This window comes from Phalacrocorax carbo, chromosome 13 (assembly GCF_963921805.1).
Source record: "Phalacrocorax carbo chromosome 13, bPhaCar2.1, whole genome shotgun sequence".
Taxonomy (NCBI): Eukaryota; Metazoa; Chordata; class Aves; order Suliformes; family Phalacrocoracidae; genus Phalacrocorax; species Phalacrocorax carbo.
In genome coordinates, this window is record NC_087525.1 from 12,046,607 (window position 1) to 12,066,978 (window position 20,372).

General features: G+C 47.1%; 2 protein-coding genes across 2 annotated transcripts in view; one reads left to right on the forward strand and one right to left on the reverse strand.

Moving 5' to 3' along the window:
- The first annotated feature begins 18 nt into the window (after positions 1-18).
- On the forward strand, positions 19-3,409 carry LRIT2 (leucine rich repeat, Ig-like and transmembrane domains 2). Its single transcript, XM_009507802.2, has 3 exons — positions 19-53; positions 442-1,223; positions 2,598-3,409. The coding sequence occupies exons 2-3, from the start codon at positions 455-457 to the stop codon at positions 3,407-3,409; spliced, it is 1,581 nt and encodes a 526-aa protein (XP_009506097.2). The 5' UTR covers positions 19-53; positions 442-454.
- A 2,653-nt stretch (positions 3,410-6,062) lies between these two features.
- The window catches only part of CDHR1 (cadherin related family member 1), a 48,893-nt gene continuing 34,583 nt past the window's right edge, over positions 6,063-20,372 (reverse strand). The window contains exons 14-17 of the mRNA XM_009512786.2: positions 20,118-20,185; positions 17,415-17,643; positions 16,244-16,498; positions 6,063-8,880 (exon numbers count right to left, since the gene is read on the reverse strand). Of these exons, the coding sequence (XP_009511081.2) occupies positions 8,329-8,880; positions 16,244-16,498; positions 17,415-17,643; positions 20,118-20,185 (1,104 nt within the window). The 3' untranslated portion in view covers positions 6,063-8,328. The remainder of the gene's footprint in view (positions 8,881-16,243; positions 16,499-17,414; positions 17,644-20,117; positions 20,186-20,372) is intronic.

Sequence of the window (20,372 nt, forward strand, 5' to 3'; positions counted from 1 at the left end):
GCTGTTTTGTCTTGTGTCACAGGATGCTCTTGTTCTCAAGACAGCTTTGGAAGGTAAGCACTCTAGTTACCCTAGTTCTAGCACCAGCGAAGCAGCTCAGAGATTCTCTGTATTTGCCGATGTTGCGCGCACCAAAACCAAACAGATGGCCACATGGTATTCCTCCTCTAATTCCTGAAAAGTGCTAGCTTGAGCAGCAAATGAGATTTGGCTTTTTTCTGGAGCTATGTAGTTGCCTAGATAGCAATTTTTATGACTTGATTTTAATCTTTGTGGGAAAAATGGGTGTAAAACCAAACTGAAGGATGGATGTATGGCTTATGCGTGCCTCGGCTACAACAGCTTACAATTATTCAAGTGCTTGTAGACCTGTATGGGGAACTGGTTTGTTAGCCATGAAAGTCATGTGTGACCTGGAGACTTTGCTGGTTGCCTCCTTAGGAGTTTGCTCTGCATGTCTGCACTGCTGAGGCAGATCCCTGCAAACATCCCTCAGGACATCCGGAAAATTAGAATAGAAAATTCTCACCTAACAGAATTGCCTCGTGGGTCTTTTGAGAACGTTAGTGCCTTGGAGTATCTCTGGCTCAATTTTAACAACATCACGGTGATGCACATCAGGAGCCTGGAATACCTGCCAGCTCTGAAGGAGCTGCGCTTGCAAGGGAACAAATTAAGTTCGGTGCCATGGACAGCATTTCAAGACACCCCGGCTCTGAAAATCCTGGATCTGAAGCACAACCGGCTGGATGTCCTTCCAGAACACGCGCTCCGCTATCTGCCCAACCTGACCTATTTAGACCTATCCTCAAATCAGCTTACCATCATATCCAGGGATGTCTTCTACAGCTGGCCTGTCTACCAGAGAAGCCAGAGGGCAGAAGGGCAGATCGAAGCTCTTTCCAATGCCGTCCTGGCCCTTCATGACAATCCCTGGATTTGCGACTGTCGCCTGCGGGGATTTGTCCAGTTTATCAAGTCGGTCGGCCCACCTATTATTCTGATGAATTCCTATTTAAGTTGCTCAAGCCCGAAATTCAGGGCAGGGAAGTATTTTCATGAAGTGGAGCTCAACAGCTGCATGAAGCCCCTGACCTCAGCCCTTGACACCAACCTGACAGTCCCAGTGGGACTGAACATCACCCTGACCTGCTTTGTGCAAGCCAGCCCTTCCCCAACTGTCTGGTGGACCTATGCACTCAAACTTTTAAGGGCATTTAATGGTAAGCAAAGCTTTTTCTTCTTTTGGCATTAAAAATGTAGGTTCTGCTATTCTACTTATGTAGGGCTTACACAGTCACCACACCAGCTCTCAGCTTCTTTAAAGCATCACAGTTATTGTGGGGGCAATAATCCAAATACTCTTAATCATCCTACATGTCTAAGCACATCTGACTAGCATGAGAAGAGCTGCTTCGTGCAGGGTATCAGTCAAAGTTGAAAGGATCATGGCCTTGTGTGTTGGTTATTAGTAGTAGATTTTTCATCATGACACCTGATGTAAGAACTATTAATAATATATCAGTCAAACATACGTAATAAATATATGTAGTTATTGAGACATGCATATATATTTACACTATATATTATATACCACACATATATATGCACACACTCTCTATATTTGTATGTACATGTCTATTTGTAGGCACACACACACACGTATGTTCCTGTACTTTTCCCATATGCTTTCTCAAGAAAAACCCACACAAACCACAAAACCCTGCAGCCCTGTTGCCTGTCTCTGCCCATTCATGTTCTACAACCAAAACAGAGGTTGTCATTCTCCATAAGCCTTGCTTACCTAAATTCTTTATTGAGGTCCTTGCAATATGAGGCCTTTTCCTCTTCCTCCCCATTCAGTTCAGCTCTTACATGCCATCCCTTCCTTTTATTTTTACTAAGAGCCTTCAGTAGGACAGGTTGCTATTTCCAGCAGGTAAGCTAATAATGGATACAGGCCCCACACACATTAGATGTGTTCCTAATAAGCCCGCTAGCTAAATAAAACAGCATTAGTCCTTAATCCTGGTTTGATATTTGCTTTAATTGCCATGTTGTAGCAGCACTTGTGCAGCTTTCCACAAGCATATGCTGAATTCATTACGTATAGGATTTTCCCGGCCACAGCCATGTGCTCGTCTTCGGGTAGAAGACAGGGTGTTTCATATGTTTCTTGAAACCATATCTCACTGCAGCCCAACACGGCCTGCCTCCACATGCCTCTTTTTTGCCCTGAGCCTCTTGAGACTGACATTTTTCTACCCTTAAGCCTAACGAGGATGAAGTGTGTGTCCAAAATGCAGCTGCACCTCAGCCGCTCTCCCCAGCTGCTGGTGCTGGGCTGGGGTTGGCCGCACTCCCTGTCTCCACGCTTGGTTGTTTATTGCCTTTTGGCCCAGCTAATGCTTCACTGATGAGCTCTGTAGGGTTCGGCACACTCCCAGGGCCCCTTTCACCCTTCTCCGGGCAGGCCAGGTCCTGCCTGGCCCCCATCCCACCCCAGCATGGTCTTGGGGCTGCCCCAAGGGCATGGTGGCGCCTGCACGGGCAGGAGGGGCTCCCTGCCTGTTGACACAACTCCCCTCTGCCCGCAGTGTCCACCGAACCCATCAGCGAGGAGACAGTTCGCTCAGAGCTGCTGATCCCAGCGGCATGGCCAGCGGACGCTGGTAACTACACTTGCACAGCCGCCAACTTCTTGGGCAACACCTCAGTGGCCATCACCCTCCGCGTGGGGGTCCCGTGGGCATCCACCACGCCCCCGGGCTGGGCTCCCATTGCCCCTGCAGAGCCGGGTGCCCACGTAGAAGTGCGCATCGCCAAGCAGACGGTCTATGGCATCACGCTGGAGTGGTTTGCAGCGGCGGCGGCTGCAGCAGAGCCGGGGGATACCTGGTACACCCTCCTCGTGGGCCGCTATGACGCCGCCCAGAAGGATGCCATCTACATCGGCCCCGGCGTCAACACCTACTCGGTGACTGACCTGCTGCCGGCCACGAAGTACGAAGTCTGTGTGGCCATACGCAACCAGGCACCCCGCAAGGGCCAGTGCGTCGTCTTTGTCACGGGCAGCGACGTCAGCCAGCTGGAGCAGCGCGAGAAGCTCATCCACATCATCGTCATCGTCTGCGCCATGGTGCTGGCCGTGCCCGCCGGCATGTACGCCTGCACCACCGAGGCGCGCCCCGGCTGCCTGGCCCGCTGCCCTGGCGCTTGCCCCCGCCGCCGCCGCGGGGGCCAGGCACAGGCCGCCGGCAGCAAGGAGAGCACGCTGGACAGCCTGCCCGCCGGCAGCGAGGACGGGCTCTGCCGCCCCGAGGGTGGCCGTGGTTCCCGGCGGCCCCCGGCCCGCGAGGAGCCTGGCAAGACCCGGCCGCCCCACAGGAACAGCGCCGACCTCTACTAGCCCGGTCCCTGCCCGCCCCGCGAACGCGGCTGCAGCGGCATCTTTTACAGATGCCCTCGAGCCACAGCACGTGCTGGTTTTCCTGAAGGACCATGCAAGGAAGGCTCTGTGCTGGACGGACTCGGGGCACGGCAGGGGGCACGACTGGGATTCACAGCAGGCTTGGGGAGCCCTGGCGATGAGGGTGCCCGGGATGTGCGGCTGTGCCCCTGAACCCCGGGCTGCCTCCGCAGCACTGTCACAGAGCAACGCACACGAAAACAAGCATTAACCAAAAAAAAAAACCACACCCCCCCAACCCCAATAGCACTGCACGTGGCAAAAGGCCAAAGGTCTCCCCTTGCCCACTTGCACAGGCGTGTTTATCCAGCCGCGGGGGGGGTGGATGGGGAGGCTTGTTTGCAGCTCTGCCCTGTGCTCGGTGCTGGCATCTCCTGTGTTCTGCTGCATGGAAATAGAACGGGGAGCTGAGGCAGGGCTGTGGTCACAAGCAGCAAGAAGAAGTGGGGGGGAGGATTGGGCCAATTTTATAGCTTGTTTTGGTTTACGTGGAGAAAAACTTCTTTTTATGATCAGAGATGATGGGTGTTCTTTTTGGGGGTGGGTTTTTTTTTGCTTGTTTGGTTTGCTTTGTTTTTTTCTCATTCCTCCTGAAGGTTTATGCAGCCCTAAGAGGTTCACAGCCTCAGATGTACCACAAACAGGAAGAGTGCAAGCACTCACTGACCACCAGCGTAAAGTAGCTGCAGCACAGGGTTTTTGAGTTATTTTGGGTTTGGTTTTTTTGTTTGTTTGGTTGGTTTTTTTTGTTTGTTTGTTTTTGTTTTTTTTTTTTCTTACTAGGGAGAAAGGGAGGGCCTTTCACTTGTGGCCAGACATATCTTAGAGGCTCATTTTAGTGTCACACTAACACACACGTGCGTGCACGCACACATGTACTCTCTAACCCTAACACCCCGATACACACCACTAACACGTGCTGCTACACAAGTGTGTTAATATAGTCTTTTTAAAGTTACGAACAAGAGCTGGGGAAAAATGAAGAGTTTGTCTTTTGCAGGCAAACATTCAACTGCCGTTTCCCCTGCCGCCCTCCCCGCTGCTTGTCTCCTTCTTCCCAGGGCGGTGCTGTGGCTGCGGGGTGACGCAGGGAATGATGGGGGTGCTTGACCTGAACCGGGCCGGTGGGACACGTGGCCGGGTGCAGAGAGGGTTGGTGGAGCTGGGGTTTGGAAGCCGAAGGTGCGAGCCAGACACCTTCCCCAAACGCAGACAGGCCTCCTGCCCACCCTGCTGCTGTGAAACCAAAGCTCGCTTCCTTTGTAGAGGCAAAAAAAAAGCCTGAATGTGCATGTAAAAGCAACTGGCCCCCGCTCGTGGAGCAGCTCATGCTGCATTTCTTGGGTCTCTGAGGACATGTGACTTAATTTTTTCTTTTTTTGGCCTCGTTCTTTCCAGCACAGCCAAAGCACGTGGCCAATAGACTTGCAGCCCTTGTCATATGTGTTGTTACAGACTGCCTCAAAAAGAAAAAAACCTAGAGTAGAAACCTCAGCGGTAAGCAGAGATAAAGCCTAATGTGAGCTTCACTACGTGGCAGTTCTGCTTTCTAGTTGTATTTTGGTTTTTGCTGTGTTTTCCACGCTGTGTCTCCTCAGGCCTCATGTTTCCTCCCCCAACGCCGCCTCCTGCTGTAAGTTCCTGCACAGCTTTTGAACAGAGACCTGTTCGGTCAATGCTGACTCCTGGTGTTATACTTCAAGGCACTTCCTAGTCTTGTCTGTCTTTTAGCATCCAAGTAATAAAGACTATGGGTTTTCAGAATACGCTGATGTCCTCTGCTTCATTTCTATTCTTTTACAGTTACAAACTGCAAAGAAATGTGAATGCCAAGGAGCTCCGGGGTCTGGCTGCGGGGACAGGGGAGGCCCCAGGCAGTTGCAGCACCTGTGACGAGGGGTCTGGAGTGGTGGGAAGGGGCAGAAGCAGCTGGTCAACTAGGAGACAACCATCTCTTGGAGAAAGTGCCGGGGGGGATGGTGCAAATGGGGTCAGGCATGAGCTGATGCTTGTTGAGGACCAGCACAGGGCCATTTACAAGGGGGGAGGGAAAAACAAACTGGTGCCTGTCACAGCTGGCCTTCTTCCACCCCTGTCAACATGGAGGAGCAACAACAAACTGTAGAGACTGTAGAGAGAGCTGCTGAATCACAGCGAGGCATCAGTCAGGGAAAGACAAACATCCCATCACCACGTGTAGAAAGTTCATAACAAATCACGTACCCAGCGAGCGCTGGCATCAAACCAAACTTGCACCCTCACGTAGAGGCGAGCCACGCCGCAGCGGCTGCATAGCACCACGGGTGCTCAGCCAGGGGCTCGGCTGTGACCCTGCCCGTCCCCCCACGCCCCATGGCATCCTGCTTCTCGCCTCCTCTCCTTCCAGGCTGGCGTTGTCCAAAACCCATACAACCCCTTGCTTGACTCGTGGCCCATAAAAGGGGCCATTTGGTCATCCTGGAAAGCCATCTGGCTGCCTGTGCCCGTGCGGTCACATAACAAGCAATGACAAGGCATCGTTGCCAGCAGAAGCATACCATGCGCAGAAGCATCTTTTGCAGTTTTCTTTTTTTATTTATTACAAAAACCACCCCAAACCCTGAAGTTGAAATACAGAGTAACTGGAAAAAATTCTCACAATATAGTAATAAAACATCTTTATTCCCTCTTAAATATAATCTCTAAGACTATAAGCCTATAATTCCTGTTAAATCTCACTTAACTGAATGGTCTTTATAGGCTTTCCTCATTGGAGAATACTGGCTTAACACAACATTGGGAAAACAGTAGTATGGGGCATAAATCACAAGCTTTTGGTACCTCGGGAAGCATTGCAGAACCTGGCGGAGACACAACCAGCAGAAGGTGCGTGCTAGTGCGGGGAACCGGGCGAGGAGCCGAGGGCTGCACGTCCCCTCCCTCCCACCGGTTGGTGGCTGGAGGACAAGGACAAGGACAACGGGAGCCTGGGCCTCACACTACACAGCCCTAGGAGGAGGGGTGGGCAATAAAACCATGGAGGAAACAAGATGCGGCAGGAGGGACTCTGGGAGCAGCGCTGCTGCCACGGCCCCCCAGCCGCGACCCTGCTGCACCTCTTGGCTACGGCTCCTGGCTCAGCCCGCAGGTGACATGAGCTATGGTCAGCCCTCTGGATTGTAGGTGGATTGAACAGAAGTTAAAAACCACAAGATTTATCCCCTAAGTGGGTAACTTCTCATTCAACCAAGCTATCCCCTAAGCTGATGAAGTCCTGCTGCAAACAAAGGGAATTACACCAGCTAATGGGGTGAGGGAATAAGAGCCCCTGGGGGCCAGGTCTGATGGTCCAGCTGAAATGACAGCTGGAGAAGAGTCTTATGAGCCCCTTGAATTAACACAGTGTCCTGTAGGGTTTGCTCCCCATCCTGGTGGTCATGGTGCCGATCCATGCTAGCACAGCTGCCCTGCGGGGCCAGGGCTCAGGCAGAGGGTGCAGGGTGCTGCTCCCCAGCCAGCCCACCGCATGCTGCCTTCTCCCCAAGGGACGGGAAACAGCCAGGCCCAGCTGAAAAGCATCTCCTCAGAAATGAACGTGAGGGAGAAACTGTGGGGTAGATCCAGTGAAAAAAGTGCTCTGCCTTCGGTGCCTTTTTACTGTCACGTAACAGGAAAAAAGGTGTCAGCTGCTCCCCCAGCCTGTTAACTGTCACATAATTCACTCAGAAATACTGATAGGACAAACCAGAATATTTTATGGAAACCTCCTTTTGCACTCACCAGTCCCTGGAGCAAGCCAGGAGAGGTGATGAAATACATTCCCTGACACCTTTTGCTGGAAGTGTACAAAACCAAATGATCTTTCTAGACACTTCCCTGACCGACATATGCGACTTCCCAGCACTTGTCCGTATTTTTTACTTATCATTTTTCTCTTGGTTTTACCTTGTCTTCCCCGCTGCCTCCGGCTGGCCTCCCCCTCGTTTGGTGGTGGTGGTGGGGGTTTGTCAGAAAGAGGCAGTATTGAGCGACTTCGGCCCTCAAATCTTGCCCCAGCTGGTCTAGGGAAGGCTGAGGTGGCCCTCCCATCCCCTGATCAGCGGGGAAGTCGGGGGCAAAAGCGAAGCGCAGCATCATGCCAATGTACTCTGGCAAAACCCAGCATAAGCTGCAGGAAAATGAAGAACTTCTCCAAGCCTGCCTGCTTACCTTTTGGGAGTGAAGGTACTCGGGCCATGAGCACATCGCTCCGCCAGCTATTGTGAAGAGCATCATGCCGTGAGGACAGCAGGTGCCACTGAGGACAGCAGGTACTAGCTACGAGCTGCCCTCTTGCAGCGTGCACTGTCACTGCTGTAAAAGACCCGCGCGTGGACTCAGTGCTGGTGCCACAGCCAGGCCAACGTCTTCAAAAGCTGGCCTGGGATCTGAAGTGACGGGTTTCTGGACACTTCAAACCCACCTGCCAGACCAGGTCAGAAGTGGTATCCTTCAGTGCCTTGGCTGCAGAGCGCCTTGTTTGAAAGCCAAGACTCTGGGTAGGGACCTCCAAAATGGGGGCAACCTGAATCCCCGTTCACTTGGGGAGACTGTGGTTGGCACGAGGGTACTCAGCACCCTGGTCAGACAGCTGCAGGGAGGGACCAGCACTGGGACACGAGCCGAAGGAACTGCAGTCACAACTGGACACGGACCGCAGCGGTTGCTATGGGTGGGGTGACACCGTAGCACGTAACACTTGCAGAAGGTGAGGGGTGGCTATCACAGCGAGAAGCTGCTCTCAGTTCACAGGGTGCTGACAGACATGGGGAAGACCACAGCACAAAAATTATATCCACGCACAACCACAACCTGCAGTCTCTGGGGGCTGCCAAGAGCACCTAGATGTGGGGCTCACCGACAGCTGCATTCCTCTTCTCAAACTTCATTTTGAGCTCCGACACGAGGGCATTGTGGGCACTGCCATGACCTCTCTTCTTCAGCTGCTTGTTTATATACTTGGGAGTGAGGGAGCCGGACACGGTTGGCACCCGCCACCCCGGGGTGTCCCCTCTGGGAGCCAGGTCAGGGAGTGGTGGGGGCAAGGGGGCGGCCGGCGGCACGGGGGCAACCTGGATGTTGTTGTTGCTGTTCTCGTTGTGTAGGCTTTTGGCATCGTCTTCAACGACAAACTTCTCTGCAGCGTTGCTGGGCCTCTTGAACTTCAGCCACTCCATCCTGACTGCCCGGGACTGCGGGATCTGTCTCTTTTTTATGATCCTTCTTACCGGCATGATTTTGTTGGACCTCTTATTGCGCCAGAACATGGCAGTAGAGATCATGATAGTTATCAGCACCATTATGCCCATGACACCAGCTAGCACTCCTAAGGCTTTCATGGGGTTATCTTTAGTTTGCATCAAAAAGGCGGCCATAGGCCCTTTGTGAAGAGTCTGTAAAAGAGTACAAAGAAAACACATGACTTACTCTATGGGACAGACAGTGACCCAGAAATTTCATTTGTCCGAAATATGTAACAAGCAGGGCTGACTAATGGAAGTTGTTTCTGAAAAAAATGAGAGTCAAAGAGCCAGTCCAGGTTTGGAGAATTTAGGTGGAGCAGGAGACTGGGCAAGCATTACAGTACTGTGAGCTGGACGACTGCTGAACACAAAAGCTTACAGGAGCATTACCGCCAAATGAGGACGGATTCCTGCGTGTCACCATAGTGTTTATTTAACTTGCAAGAGCTGAGCAAGAAAATAATTGGTTCCAGGATCTGCAGCTGTATTGTTGTACTACATTGCAGAGTTAATTTCCTAGGAATAATAGTGTTCAACCCAAACAGAAGTTTATGAGTAGAAAATGATCTTTCAAAAACAGTTGCAGATGATACGGTGATGCAGTTTATAGGACTATTACTGAGCACGGCATTAAAAAGATTATGAGAAAACTTCACTTTATAAAATTACAGCGTACAAATGAGTAGTTAGCAGGTGTGTGAGGCATTCTGTTTTCAAGTACTCTTTTACAGACATAACAAAACTCTTTGAGGTAGGGGACATGAGTAGAGCTAAAGAGCTTTGTTTTTAGAAGTAAAAGAAATAAGCAATAACATAAGCTACATATGGCATATTAAGGACAAATGAATGGCCAGTTCACTTTGCAGCTTAGCACACTGTGCGTCTCGGAGGTCCCCGTATAATTTTGCGGATTTTGCCCTGCGGGTGGAGCCTGGATCTTTTCACACTTTTCCAGTACATGATGGTGGAGATCACCATTGTTACAGAAATGGTGGAAAGGACGCCACTCATGCAAATTCCAAATATTGTCCACGGACGCTTCTTGAGACCTAAAATATAGGATTTTACCCTGGACTTGATCTGGAAATATCAAAAATAAGAGAAATGGTCAACCCTCACATAGTTATATTTGAAAGAGGCCAGTATCTATTATAAATACAACTAGGGAACTAGGATAAAATGTGTGCAGGATAGAGCATGTAAAATAAAGGGAGCTAAGAGTCGAGCTAGGCACAGGAGAGGATACAGTTGTAATGACATTGACTGAACCCCAAAACACTAAAAGAAGTTAGGAAGCATGTATAACACCTGATTGATCAGGAAATAAAGGGTAGCAGTGTGGCACATAGACCACCCTTATTCATGGCATGGTAGTTCACCCTTGGACTGCATTTCCAAGAGAAGTTCATAATGAATACAAGCTCCTGCAAGGGTATCTGGACAGACAGTAGCGTTGCGCAAGGCCAGGAGACCATTCAGAAATGGCACATTCATGAGCAGGTTTGTTTACCAAGAGCTGGTCATAAAGCTACACGTGGCTGTGGGGAGACAGCGCTACCCACCGTGCCCCACTCCTCTGGCCTCAACCCCAGGAGGGAATCATCACGTCTAGTAACAGGTTATCTGCATATTAGTCAGTGGCCTAAGCTTCCAGCTTTTAGTCAATAAGGAGAAAAGGACACCTCCAGAGTAGTAGTCACGACATGCTAAAATAGGTATCAAAGACAGCGAGTATGAGGAGAGCCTTGTGACTAGCTTGGACTTGAACCTCTGACTTTTAGACATTTAAAGTGAGATCAGATGGATTTCCCTGTATGACTCGAAACTAGGACACTCACCTCTTTACCTTCGCAAGTCTGTGGAGGGAGATGACTAAAAGTATCCCCACAGCATGCTTCAGCGTACCTCTTGTCAGTTATTACACAGGAACACTATTTATTTTTAAATCACATCCCTAAACTTAGGGAATATAAATTCATTAATATGCACCCCATTGTCTCCATTTCTGTATTTTCACAACCTACCTCAAACACATTATCCAAGACCACTCTTCCTCTACCCCGAATGTTTCCTATTGCCAAAGAGAAATGGGCGAAGAAATGCTATTGAAACTCATGGACCACGCTACCTTACGGGTAGTGACCAATTTTCATCATTTTGCTGTGCCAAGTGTTTTTCCATTATTTAATTAGGAATGAACCTAAGCTAGAAACCAAAAGCAGAGCAGCCCACGTCTTTGGGGAAGTCGTGGGCTTCAAAGCTGATTCACATCAGCTTTGCTGTTCTGCATTACATGGATTTTGTGTACTTAAAACCCATCAGATGACAGAAATTCTACCCTGGCTTACCTAACTTCATGTGAAAGTCTGATGAATTAAGTGTCAGATAAACCCTGCTTAGTAGTACATGACCTGAAATGAGTCCATTTATTATGAGTGTTGTCAAGACCTATTTTGTAGCGAGGCACTGATGGCTAAATAGTATAGGACCAACACAAGGAGAAAGATGACGTATACTTAAGAAGATCCTATATCTCAGTAATAATTATTTGACTAGCTATTTAAAAACCTTGAACAAATGGGACTAGACAGAAGTACATGTCTATGTTGCCAGCGTACAACAGTTGCAGGGGTAAGAACTGATGGAAATCGTATGGGGAGTTTGAGAATTTGGCTTTGTTCATCTCCCCCTTGTCTCATCAAATTTGGCACCTGTTCAGAGCTTCCAGTTACGACAAGGTGATTAATACCAAAATTAAAACCATTAATAGTGAGCTGGTTCGGCCTATATTCTAGTTACTGGGCCTGTACTACACAAAGCTTTGCCTACAATCAGCCTTGCATAACAACTCTTCTGTAATGTTTGCATAATAACATATAGCATTTTGTAAGCATACAGGGGGAGAATTTCTGTTTTTCATGGCCATGACACTCACAGGACAAATAGGAGGAATAAATTGCAAAACAAGCCTGGAACGGCCAGCCTGCAGAGGGGCTTATGTAAGTGCATTTGTCCCAAAAGCGCTTTGCAGTCCTGTCTGCGCCATCACTGTGGCCCCGTCAGTTAACACACAGACCAGGTCTGAGGGAGGTCTGAGCACCCTCGGACAGTGAAAGCCTGGGAGCATTTGGACACCTATGTTTAAGCACTTTGGCTCTGAGCACTACCCTGCACATTCAAAACAGCTTCAAGTCATTGTATCGATTACCAGCAGTGCCTCAGAACTGGGTCAACAAATAGTGTCACCTTGTAATTTATTTAGCTGTTGTTTTTCCCTAAGAGGCATGCTGCAATGTGAAGAGAACTGGTTTTTCTTGTACACCTAAAAAAAACCCCTAGATACACAATGAAATGAAAGCTGGTATGGGAAACACTGCCATATCTCTCTGGGCCAAAACCTGGAAGAAACACTCTCTTAATAGCCATCAAAGGAGTTAAAGTACCACTGCTCACAAAAGATAACACTCCACTTGTTTTTTGCTGACTTTGCAGTTATAATGAGCACTGGCCCAGAGAATGGCTGGGAACAATTAGAGGGTTACAGAACCGTGGCAGAAGTTTGGAAGTAGCTAAGCTGTTTGTATCAGCTTTGAAGAAGTCCAATCTGGGACAATGAAAAAGATTAAAGCAACTGTTTGGATTAAAAGATGTCATCGCCTATTTTTTTATTTAACGGGCATAGATGGTCCTTTGCAGAACCCTTGTGACTGTCTGTCCCCTGCAGAGAAGCTCCTCAGCCCAAGTCCCGCAGGGTGCTGAGGTGTCCAGCAGTCACTGGGACTCGACATCTTTTGAGAGGCTCTAACATTGGCACATGCCTTTGGAGCTGGTTTCATAAGACCCGGCACCATGCAGTTACAGTGCAGGTGCTTTCAGGCTGCGTACCTGAAAGGCAGGCTGCAGAAAACACCCCTCTGCAGCACATGGGGCTTATTCTTGCCATCCTTCCTCCACAGTGGCCTCCTCCTCAGAAACTGGAGTTTTCCAAATAGGATGCCTCTGCTACTGAAATGGTGACTTTTTTCTTTGTTTTTCTCTCTGCTGCCACAACAGATTGCAGTGTGCAGATATCGACACCTCCTGGCAGCTTCTCACGAGCCTTTCATAGCACATGGGTTGCAGTGAGCAGAACAAATGGGTGGTATGTCCAAAAGTTGGACCCAACAGGAGTGTGTGGTTGAACAGCTCAACCACAAGACCAGCTAAGGCTCACCAGCTATATTTAGAAGTCTAAGTAAGCAGGTGAAGCTGTTAAGCCCAAGCTATCGCAGATTATAGACAACTCAGGCTGTGTTGACTTGAGCAAGTGGATCTATACAACGAACCAGCTGGTTCTGAGGAGCTCACTTCCACGTGTTCAGCATTTCTGGGGTTTTGCTTCAGATTGCTCCAGCCTGGATGCAGGGGCGGCCTGCCTGCCAGCGCCACAACACCCTAGATGTGCTCCCCAAACATGTTTTTGTCTGAAAGAAGTCCACTTTGTGTGCTTGCAGCTGTGTGAGACATGAGCCATCCCACAGTACATGGGGATGATCAGGAGCTTTGCTTCAGAAGTAACTCCTGATCCGAGGTAGAACACAAACTACCCCCTCCAGTGCTTATCCCATAGAGCAGTGCTATCACCATATATGAAGACTGCACTTAGATCACTTTGCAATACAAACACAAGTATGGGGCAAGACTTCTCAAATCAAACCAACCCTCTCTGAACACTTTTTTTCAGGGTGCATGTAACAGTGGAAAGAAGAGGCTAACTGCTCTGCAAATGTGGCAAAGGGTGTTTACTGCCATCAGCAACCACAGTTCTGCAGTGTGAGAGAGGAGATAACCACATTAATTCACAGAAGGCATTTGTTGAACCTTTCAGTTAGGGGAATCTAAAACTGAGACTCACCAGCTATACTTAGAAGTCTAAATGAGTAGCCAAAGCTATTAAGAACCACAGATTATGCTGTCTCAATGTGGACTTAAGCCTCAGTCCATGAAGAGGTATAAATAAACGTCCCCATATAATTGCAGAACCTCAGCGGAGTCATGAAGAGGAAGAGGGATCCCCCACCAGGCCAATCTTCAGGCTCAGGAGTGGGAATTGGGTTTCCATGAAAATCTCAGGGAGCAGGAATAGATTTTTGAGTGAGACGTAAGGGTGAAAAAAGAATGGCTTTTTCAGCATATGTTTCTTATTCTGTTGAGAAAGGGTAGGAGATTAACAGACACCACTCAATACCAATTTCCATAAAACCAGACTCAGTTAAATTAAAAGGCCTCTGGAAATTTTTATCACTGTATTATTCCAAGAGCTAAAGGTCCTTTTGATGTGCAATACTGCTGAACTTAGCCACAAGGCATCTATCTCGAAGGGCACAGCCTTGTGCTAATTGCAATGGTAAATGTTAATCAGAAAATATGCCTGTTTAATTACTTGGTGTGATTAACACTGCAGGAAACCTCTAGAGGATGCGTTCAAAAGTATCTTCCTTATCCAAAATCAGTAAAACATAAATGCCCACCAAACAGCTAACTAAAAGAGACTTTGTACAGCTGGAGCACAGAGGGATCAAATGTACGTTTGTAACAGCCTCTGAGTGTGCGTGCATGTGTGTGAGTGTGCGTGTATGCAACGTCCCTATACCAAGAGACTGTTTTCTTCACAAAGTGTTAGCAGTGACCGTGCTGTCTCTGGGACATAGGGAGCGACCAAGGGTTTTGTACGCTGGCACTGCATCTCGCTCACATACATGCTGAAATTTGAGAGTGGTTTTTGCAAGGAGATATGATGCTCTTGAGTAAAGAAAAAACCCACCCCCAAAAAACCCCACAAGACAAATCATTGCAAGCAATGGAAGAAGTAATGGAGAAATGTACAAAAGCTTATGGAGGATGCGACATCAGATGAGTCGTGCGGATCCTGCTGAAGGGACCTACTCAAGGGAAGAAGAAAGATGCTGTTGCTATCTCGGGCTCTGTGTTGGGACCTGGCGTCGAGAAGAGTACGGGAGGAAGGGAAAAACTGTGTCTGAGAAGAATCCACGTCTTCACAGTCCTCTCTGCTTTCCCTTTAGTTTAATCAGGAGGGGCACTCCCTCCCTTTGTGCCAGATCTATACCTCTGGAGGGGGAGAAAAGGAAGCAGAGAGGGGACTTCGTACAGGACACCTTCTTTCATCAGGTGCTGAAGTTGCTTCAAGCACTAGAAGGAAATCCAGGAAACAATTCATCCTAAAGCATCAGCTGCTCTTGTTTTCCTTCCAGATGTCCTTCATCAGCTGGATCAGGGACATCTTCTCCCCCAGAAGAGGAGGGGTGGAGCACCCTCCCTCCCCTCGACACCCCTCAGCCCTGTCCCTTAGCCCTGCATGCTAACGGAGGTTACCAGCTCATCCGGGAGGGGAGGGGAAGCCGGAGGCTAGATGCTGGGGGCCAGCCGTGGGGACGGTGCCTGAGGCCACCCGGTGACGGGCACCCCTGAAATGTGCGCCCTGTGAGAAGCCTGGAAGCAAGGCAGGGAGGACGGCCACCTGCACTGTTGGCTGCAGGTAGCAATTCTTATTGTTGTTTATAACCCACCAGAACGTACTGTTTCCACCATAAGTGGAATAAGAGGAGATGGCAAAAATGGAGAAAGATTGTAACATAAAAGAGCAGTGAGTGCGTTTTGTCCAAAGAGAAGGCCAGCTGCTGACTGTAGGAAGAGATTTGCATCTTTGCCCAGTATGTATGTGGTCCAGAGACTGTCAAGCTAATGATGTGTTTCTCATCTACTTTAAAGCCCATTTCCTCCCTGCTGGTGCCTACTTAAAGGCATGGGAAGGCAGTTACAATAAATAAGAATCATGCAAGCATGTGCTGCTCACCATAAATCGTTCCCTGTTCTTTGGTTGATGTAAAAGTTGGATTAACAGGAAACTCTCAACCTACGTGTGCTATGTTCTAGAGTTTTCTTGTTTCATCTGCTAATAGTACTGCAATTACTAAACTCACATCCAAAATTCTATGTACTTTCAAGCATTTCTATAAAGTTGTCTCACTTTTCCTACGTCACTTATGTTGATTTGCAAAACTGGTCTGATATATTTTACTCTGGCCCCAGCTACTTTCCACTCCCTTTTCTTCTCCTGAATGAAAACAAAAAATCAGAAATGTAGCAGTCAGGATTTATCTTTACTCTCAGGAGTCAATGGTCTTTGATTTGCATCTATATCTAACAATCAGATGCAAGAAACTCGTCTCCCAACCACGTTATGCTCCTACCTTTGTACCTTTGCAATTTCTCTGATCAAAATGTCTTTTACATTTGTGGCTGTAGAACCCAGCTTCACCACAAGGCTCTAGAAACACTCTACAAAACAGAGCTAGCAAGAAAGGAGAAGCAATGGCTGGCAACTTTTTTGGCTGTTGATTGCAACTCCTGAAGCATCTTTAAAATAGTCTCAGAAATGGAGCAAGAAGTGACTACTCTTTGGTGCCTCTCAAGCATCATCTGACATAAGGATTTTTCTAAAACACTTGCTTACCTCCTCTGTGATGTCAATCTTCAGAACTGCCGTGGTACTGAAGGATGGGGAGCCTCGGTCTTTGGCCTGCACCACCACTGACCATATGCAGTCTTTATTCTTTGTGATGTTGTGGATGATGTCCAGGGAACGGATATAGGATTTCAGCTTTATTTCCCCAGTGCTTTGGTCTATATCAAAGACGTTGGCTGGATCTGCTTGCATGATGGAATAATCTACGATGTTGTTGGGTTCTTCTGCATCTTGATCTATAGCCTGGTAGAGGAAGTGTAAAGAACAAAGGTGTTATTGTTTGTATCTTTGCCTGAAGACAAAATTCTAAAAGTTTCTGAGCATTCGCTTCCGATAATGTCCCTGCTGTGAGATGACTCAGCTGATTTTGTTTCATCTTAGAAACAATTTCCCCTTTTCTGGTATCAGCTATGCTACATTTTCTAGTGAAAAACAGCAGGACTAGAGTTCTTTTTGTATAAGCGATTTCTATTTGAGATTAAATAAAATCAGAGGAAAAACTGAACCGTAACCTATCTGTAGAATGCAAATGGTCCACTGCTGGGGAATTTCTCACACAGCATGGGGGACAAATGTGAAGTGAATAAAGAACAATGGGATTAGCTCCACACTATAAACTATAGCTGCCTTCATTTTTAAGCTGTGGTATTTATTCTACTAGTATTAGGTGTTGTGTAATCAGCTTCACTATATGCATTCAAGTATGTGTAACATAGGATGTTCTGCTCCTTTGCCTGTGAATTGTTATTGCTTTTTTTTTTTAACCGCCTGTTCTGCAAAGCAAAGGGAAAGAAATTGTGTGGTTGAGCACAAAGGAGTGGCAGGAAGGTTAAGTATTCAAAATCCTGTACTTTCATTCACACGTCTTATTTGGGTTTCTTATGAACACTGTATAATCCAGGATCCTCCACCAGCTGATGGTTCAAATACTGTAACAGAACTTTATCTTTTGCCTATAGAATTTATTCCTTCTTCTCAGCAGTCTGTAAATATTATCATGCCACACTTTAATCCATTTGTTACATACAAATGGACGTGCAAAATAAAGCCCCAGGAAAAGCCAACTTTCAGGCATTCATCATGATCCCTGAGCAACAAACAGCAGAGCTGGGGCTTTTCTAAAGCACTCTGCTTTGTGACACACTGCATCATCTCTCACCTCTATCTTCACTGGCGACCCGATGATCATCGTCTTTTCCTGGATGTTTTCATTGAACTCTGGAGAGTGGTCATTGACATCTAGCACAGTGATAAACACTTCAGCCAAGCTGTATTTCCCATCTGTGTCCTCTGCCTTCACATAGAAATTATACTTTGAGTTCACTTCAGCATCTAACACAGCCCAGGGCTGGGTGTAAATTATACCTGTTGATGGGTGGATTAGGAACCTGGAAAAGAAGCATGGAAAGACTTTCGGGTTTTCTGGTCACTTAACGTGTGTTTACAGCCTGGGGCAAAGGTGGGCTCTAAACACTGAAATGCTGTGCCCAAAGATTGGTACTCTTCACCTAACTCCTTTCTTGCTGATGTTCCCAAATCATTCACTCGGCCTACTTTTGGCTACTTCCCTTAGGCTGGAAAACCAGAGAACTATAAGTGTCTGGTGTTTTTCTATCTATTGTGCATTAGCCATTTTAGCTGCATTTTCTGTTAAAGCTTTTGTCCTCAATAACTGCTCAGTGTGATGGCCTTCTCCCAGAGTAATTTCTTTGCGTTAAAACATTAAGGAACTACCTATTTTTCTCCAGTTTATAAGAACAATGTATTAGATCGTGTCCTGCATAAATTAAGATTGATTGATAACACCAGCTAAGTGGTGTGTGCTGCATATCGTATTTAAGCTCTTCGCTTCTCAGAATGGGTAAGAAAAATGGCTGCTCTCAAATCCCCCAAAGTGCAGGGCAAATTATCTCCTTCAAAAATAATCACTTTTCCATAGACTGGCACTGGGACAGAGTAGGTGTTCAGATTTATCTGTAGCAAGTTCAATTCTACACATTTGTAATTAGTGAGATACTGTCAAAAGTGTCAGCCAAAAGCTTGGATTTATAGAGAAGATACCAACCCAGTGCCTTTTTAAAATGGGCTGCCAGTGTAGGCTCCAAGCAGTAGGGTTTTTAAAATGGGCTGCCAGTGTAGGCTCCAAGCAGTAGGGTTTTTAACAAATGAAAGGTTTCATATACCCTTTAATTAATATACAGGATAACAAAATATCTTCTGTATTCCAACTGTGAGTGCAATTGAGAGCGATTATAAAAGGGGCACTTAAAAATCCAGAATTTTCAATTGTTTTCGTTACCCTGGTAAATACAAATACAAGTCCTGGTGAAAGCCAAGACCTAGAGGTGGAAAGAACCGTGCAAACTCTTGGTGGGAGACAGGGCCTGTGCTGAGTGCCTCCTTAGCGCCCAACCCAGCCTAACCATGCAGGGAGGACTCTCATCACCCCATTTTGGCAGGAGAATAGAAGCACTGAGAGGGGAGGAGATTACAGGAGTGTATCCCACTCCTACTGGCATCAAACTGTGCATTTCACAGTTCTGGAGGTCCCAGAGCCAGGACATCAATCAAGCCATGCCATTCTGGCACAAGGAAAAGACAAAAAAAAAATTATCATACTTAAAAAGGAAAAAAAAGTCTTCACATCTTAATTTCCTCATTCAACAGCATAAGAACAGTGAGTCTGAACATCCCCATAACTCAATCAGAGTGAAGTTGCACTCACAGTTTTCTCTAAATCCTTTGTCAACAACCTTCACAAGCTCCTCTGCACCAGCTGCTACATTTTAAACCTAAGAGGTCTGCCTGCACAACATGACCTTTGCCTGCTTGTCTCTATGCAGTTAGCAGGTAGCATAAGGGCTTAGTGAAGAGCTCAGAACAACCCATCCTGGAAATGTTCCCTTACATATATCCTTCTGGCTACAGAACAGGCTCACCCTTAACATCTTGGATTTTGGACTTTCATTATGCCTCCTAAATGTCCTTGACCTTAACAAGAAGTGTTCGGCTTTAACTCCAGGTGGATAATGTACAGAGACAAACAGATTCTGGGGATGAGTGCCTGAAAATCTCATTCAGTTCCAGTATCCTGCCCTGCAGCTCCAGCATGTCCAGCAGGAGCTGCATGTTCCAGAAGCAATATCTGTGATGGCCAGTGATGACAGCCATGGCTGGGAGCCCCAGCCAACGGGCCAGGGCAACTGCTGGGATGGAAGCAGCGTTTCAGGATGTTTTTACCCCCACACTGTCCCCAGCGACAGGCAGAAGGAGCTAGGCATTATTACAAAATGAAGTAAGCATCAGATTCTCTTCTTCCCTGATGCAGGGCTATGAGGTTTAAATATGTAAAATGCTTTGAACACCCAATGCAGCTGGCCTCCAAAGCTAAAGTTTATATTCTTGAAAGTCTTGTTGCTTTTGATTTATTTTGACAAGAGTTGAAACCGAACTATTTGTACAGCTATATGGAAAGGGAAAGGGAAAGAGCATGGGATTTTTTTTTCCTCCAGATTAGATTTCACAACAACTAGACCGAAACCTCCTCTTTTGCTTACAAGCGTTTTTCAAATGGTGATTGAACAGATCCTGTGTATTGGTACTTCAGCTGCCTTATGTCTCTTTGGGGGCTTCTGGGTAAAATTCCATGGGTTCATGAAGCAGATGTTCAATGATCACACCAGTTTTTCTGTTGTTGTTTTCACAAAACTCACAAGGAACATGGCACAAATGTCCTTGGAAATGAGCAGGTCAAGAATGAGTCTGTTGGTTTTTTTTTTTAATTAGCTCAAAACTCTGCTTAGAGGTTATGTAGGGTTTTTTTTTTGTTGTTGTTTTGGTTCTGTTTTTTTTTTTAACTTACAGATCTGCTCCGGTTCCATAAATAGAGTACTTGACTTCTCCCCAAAGCCCTGAATCTGGATCCGTAGCCTTAAGAAAAGAAAATAAGAGAGTAATTCTTTACTAAATTGCAAAAAAGAAATGTTTCAGTTTTCCTTGAACAAAGGCCATGTAAAAACCCAAACGCTTTCCCCTCTTTTTGCCATCACATTTTTAGGGGGAAATCAGATAAACAAATGTGCACCTAGAAAACTGCAAAATCTAGCACGAGGAAATG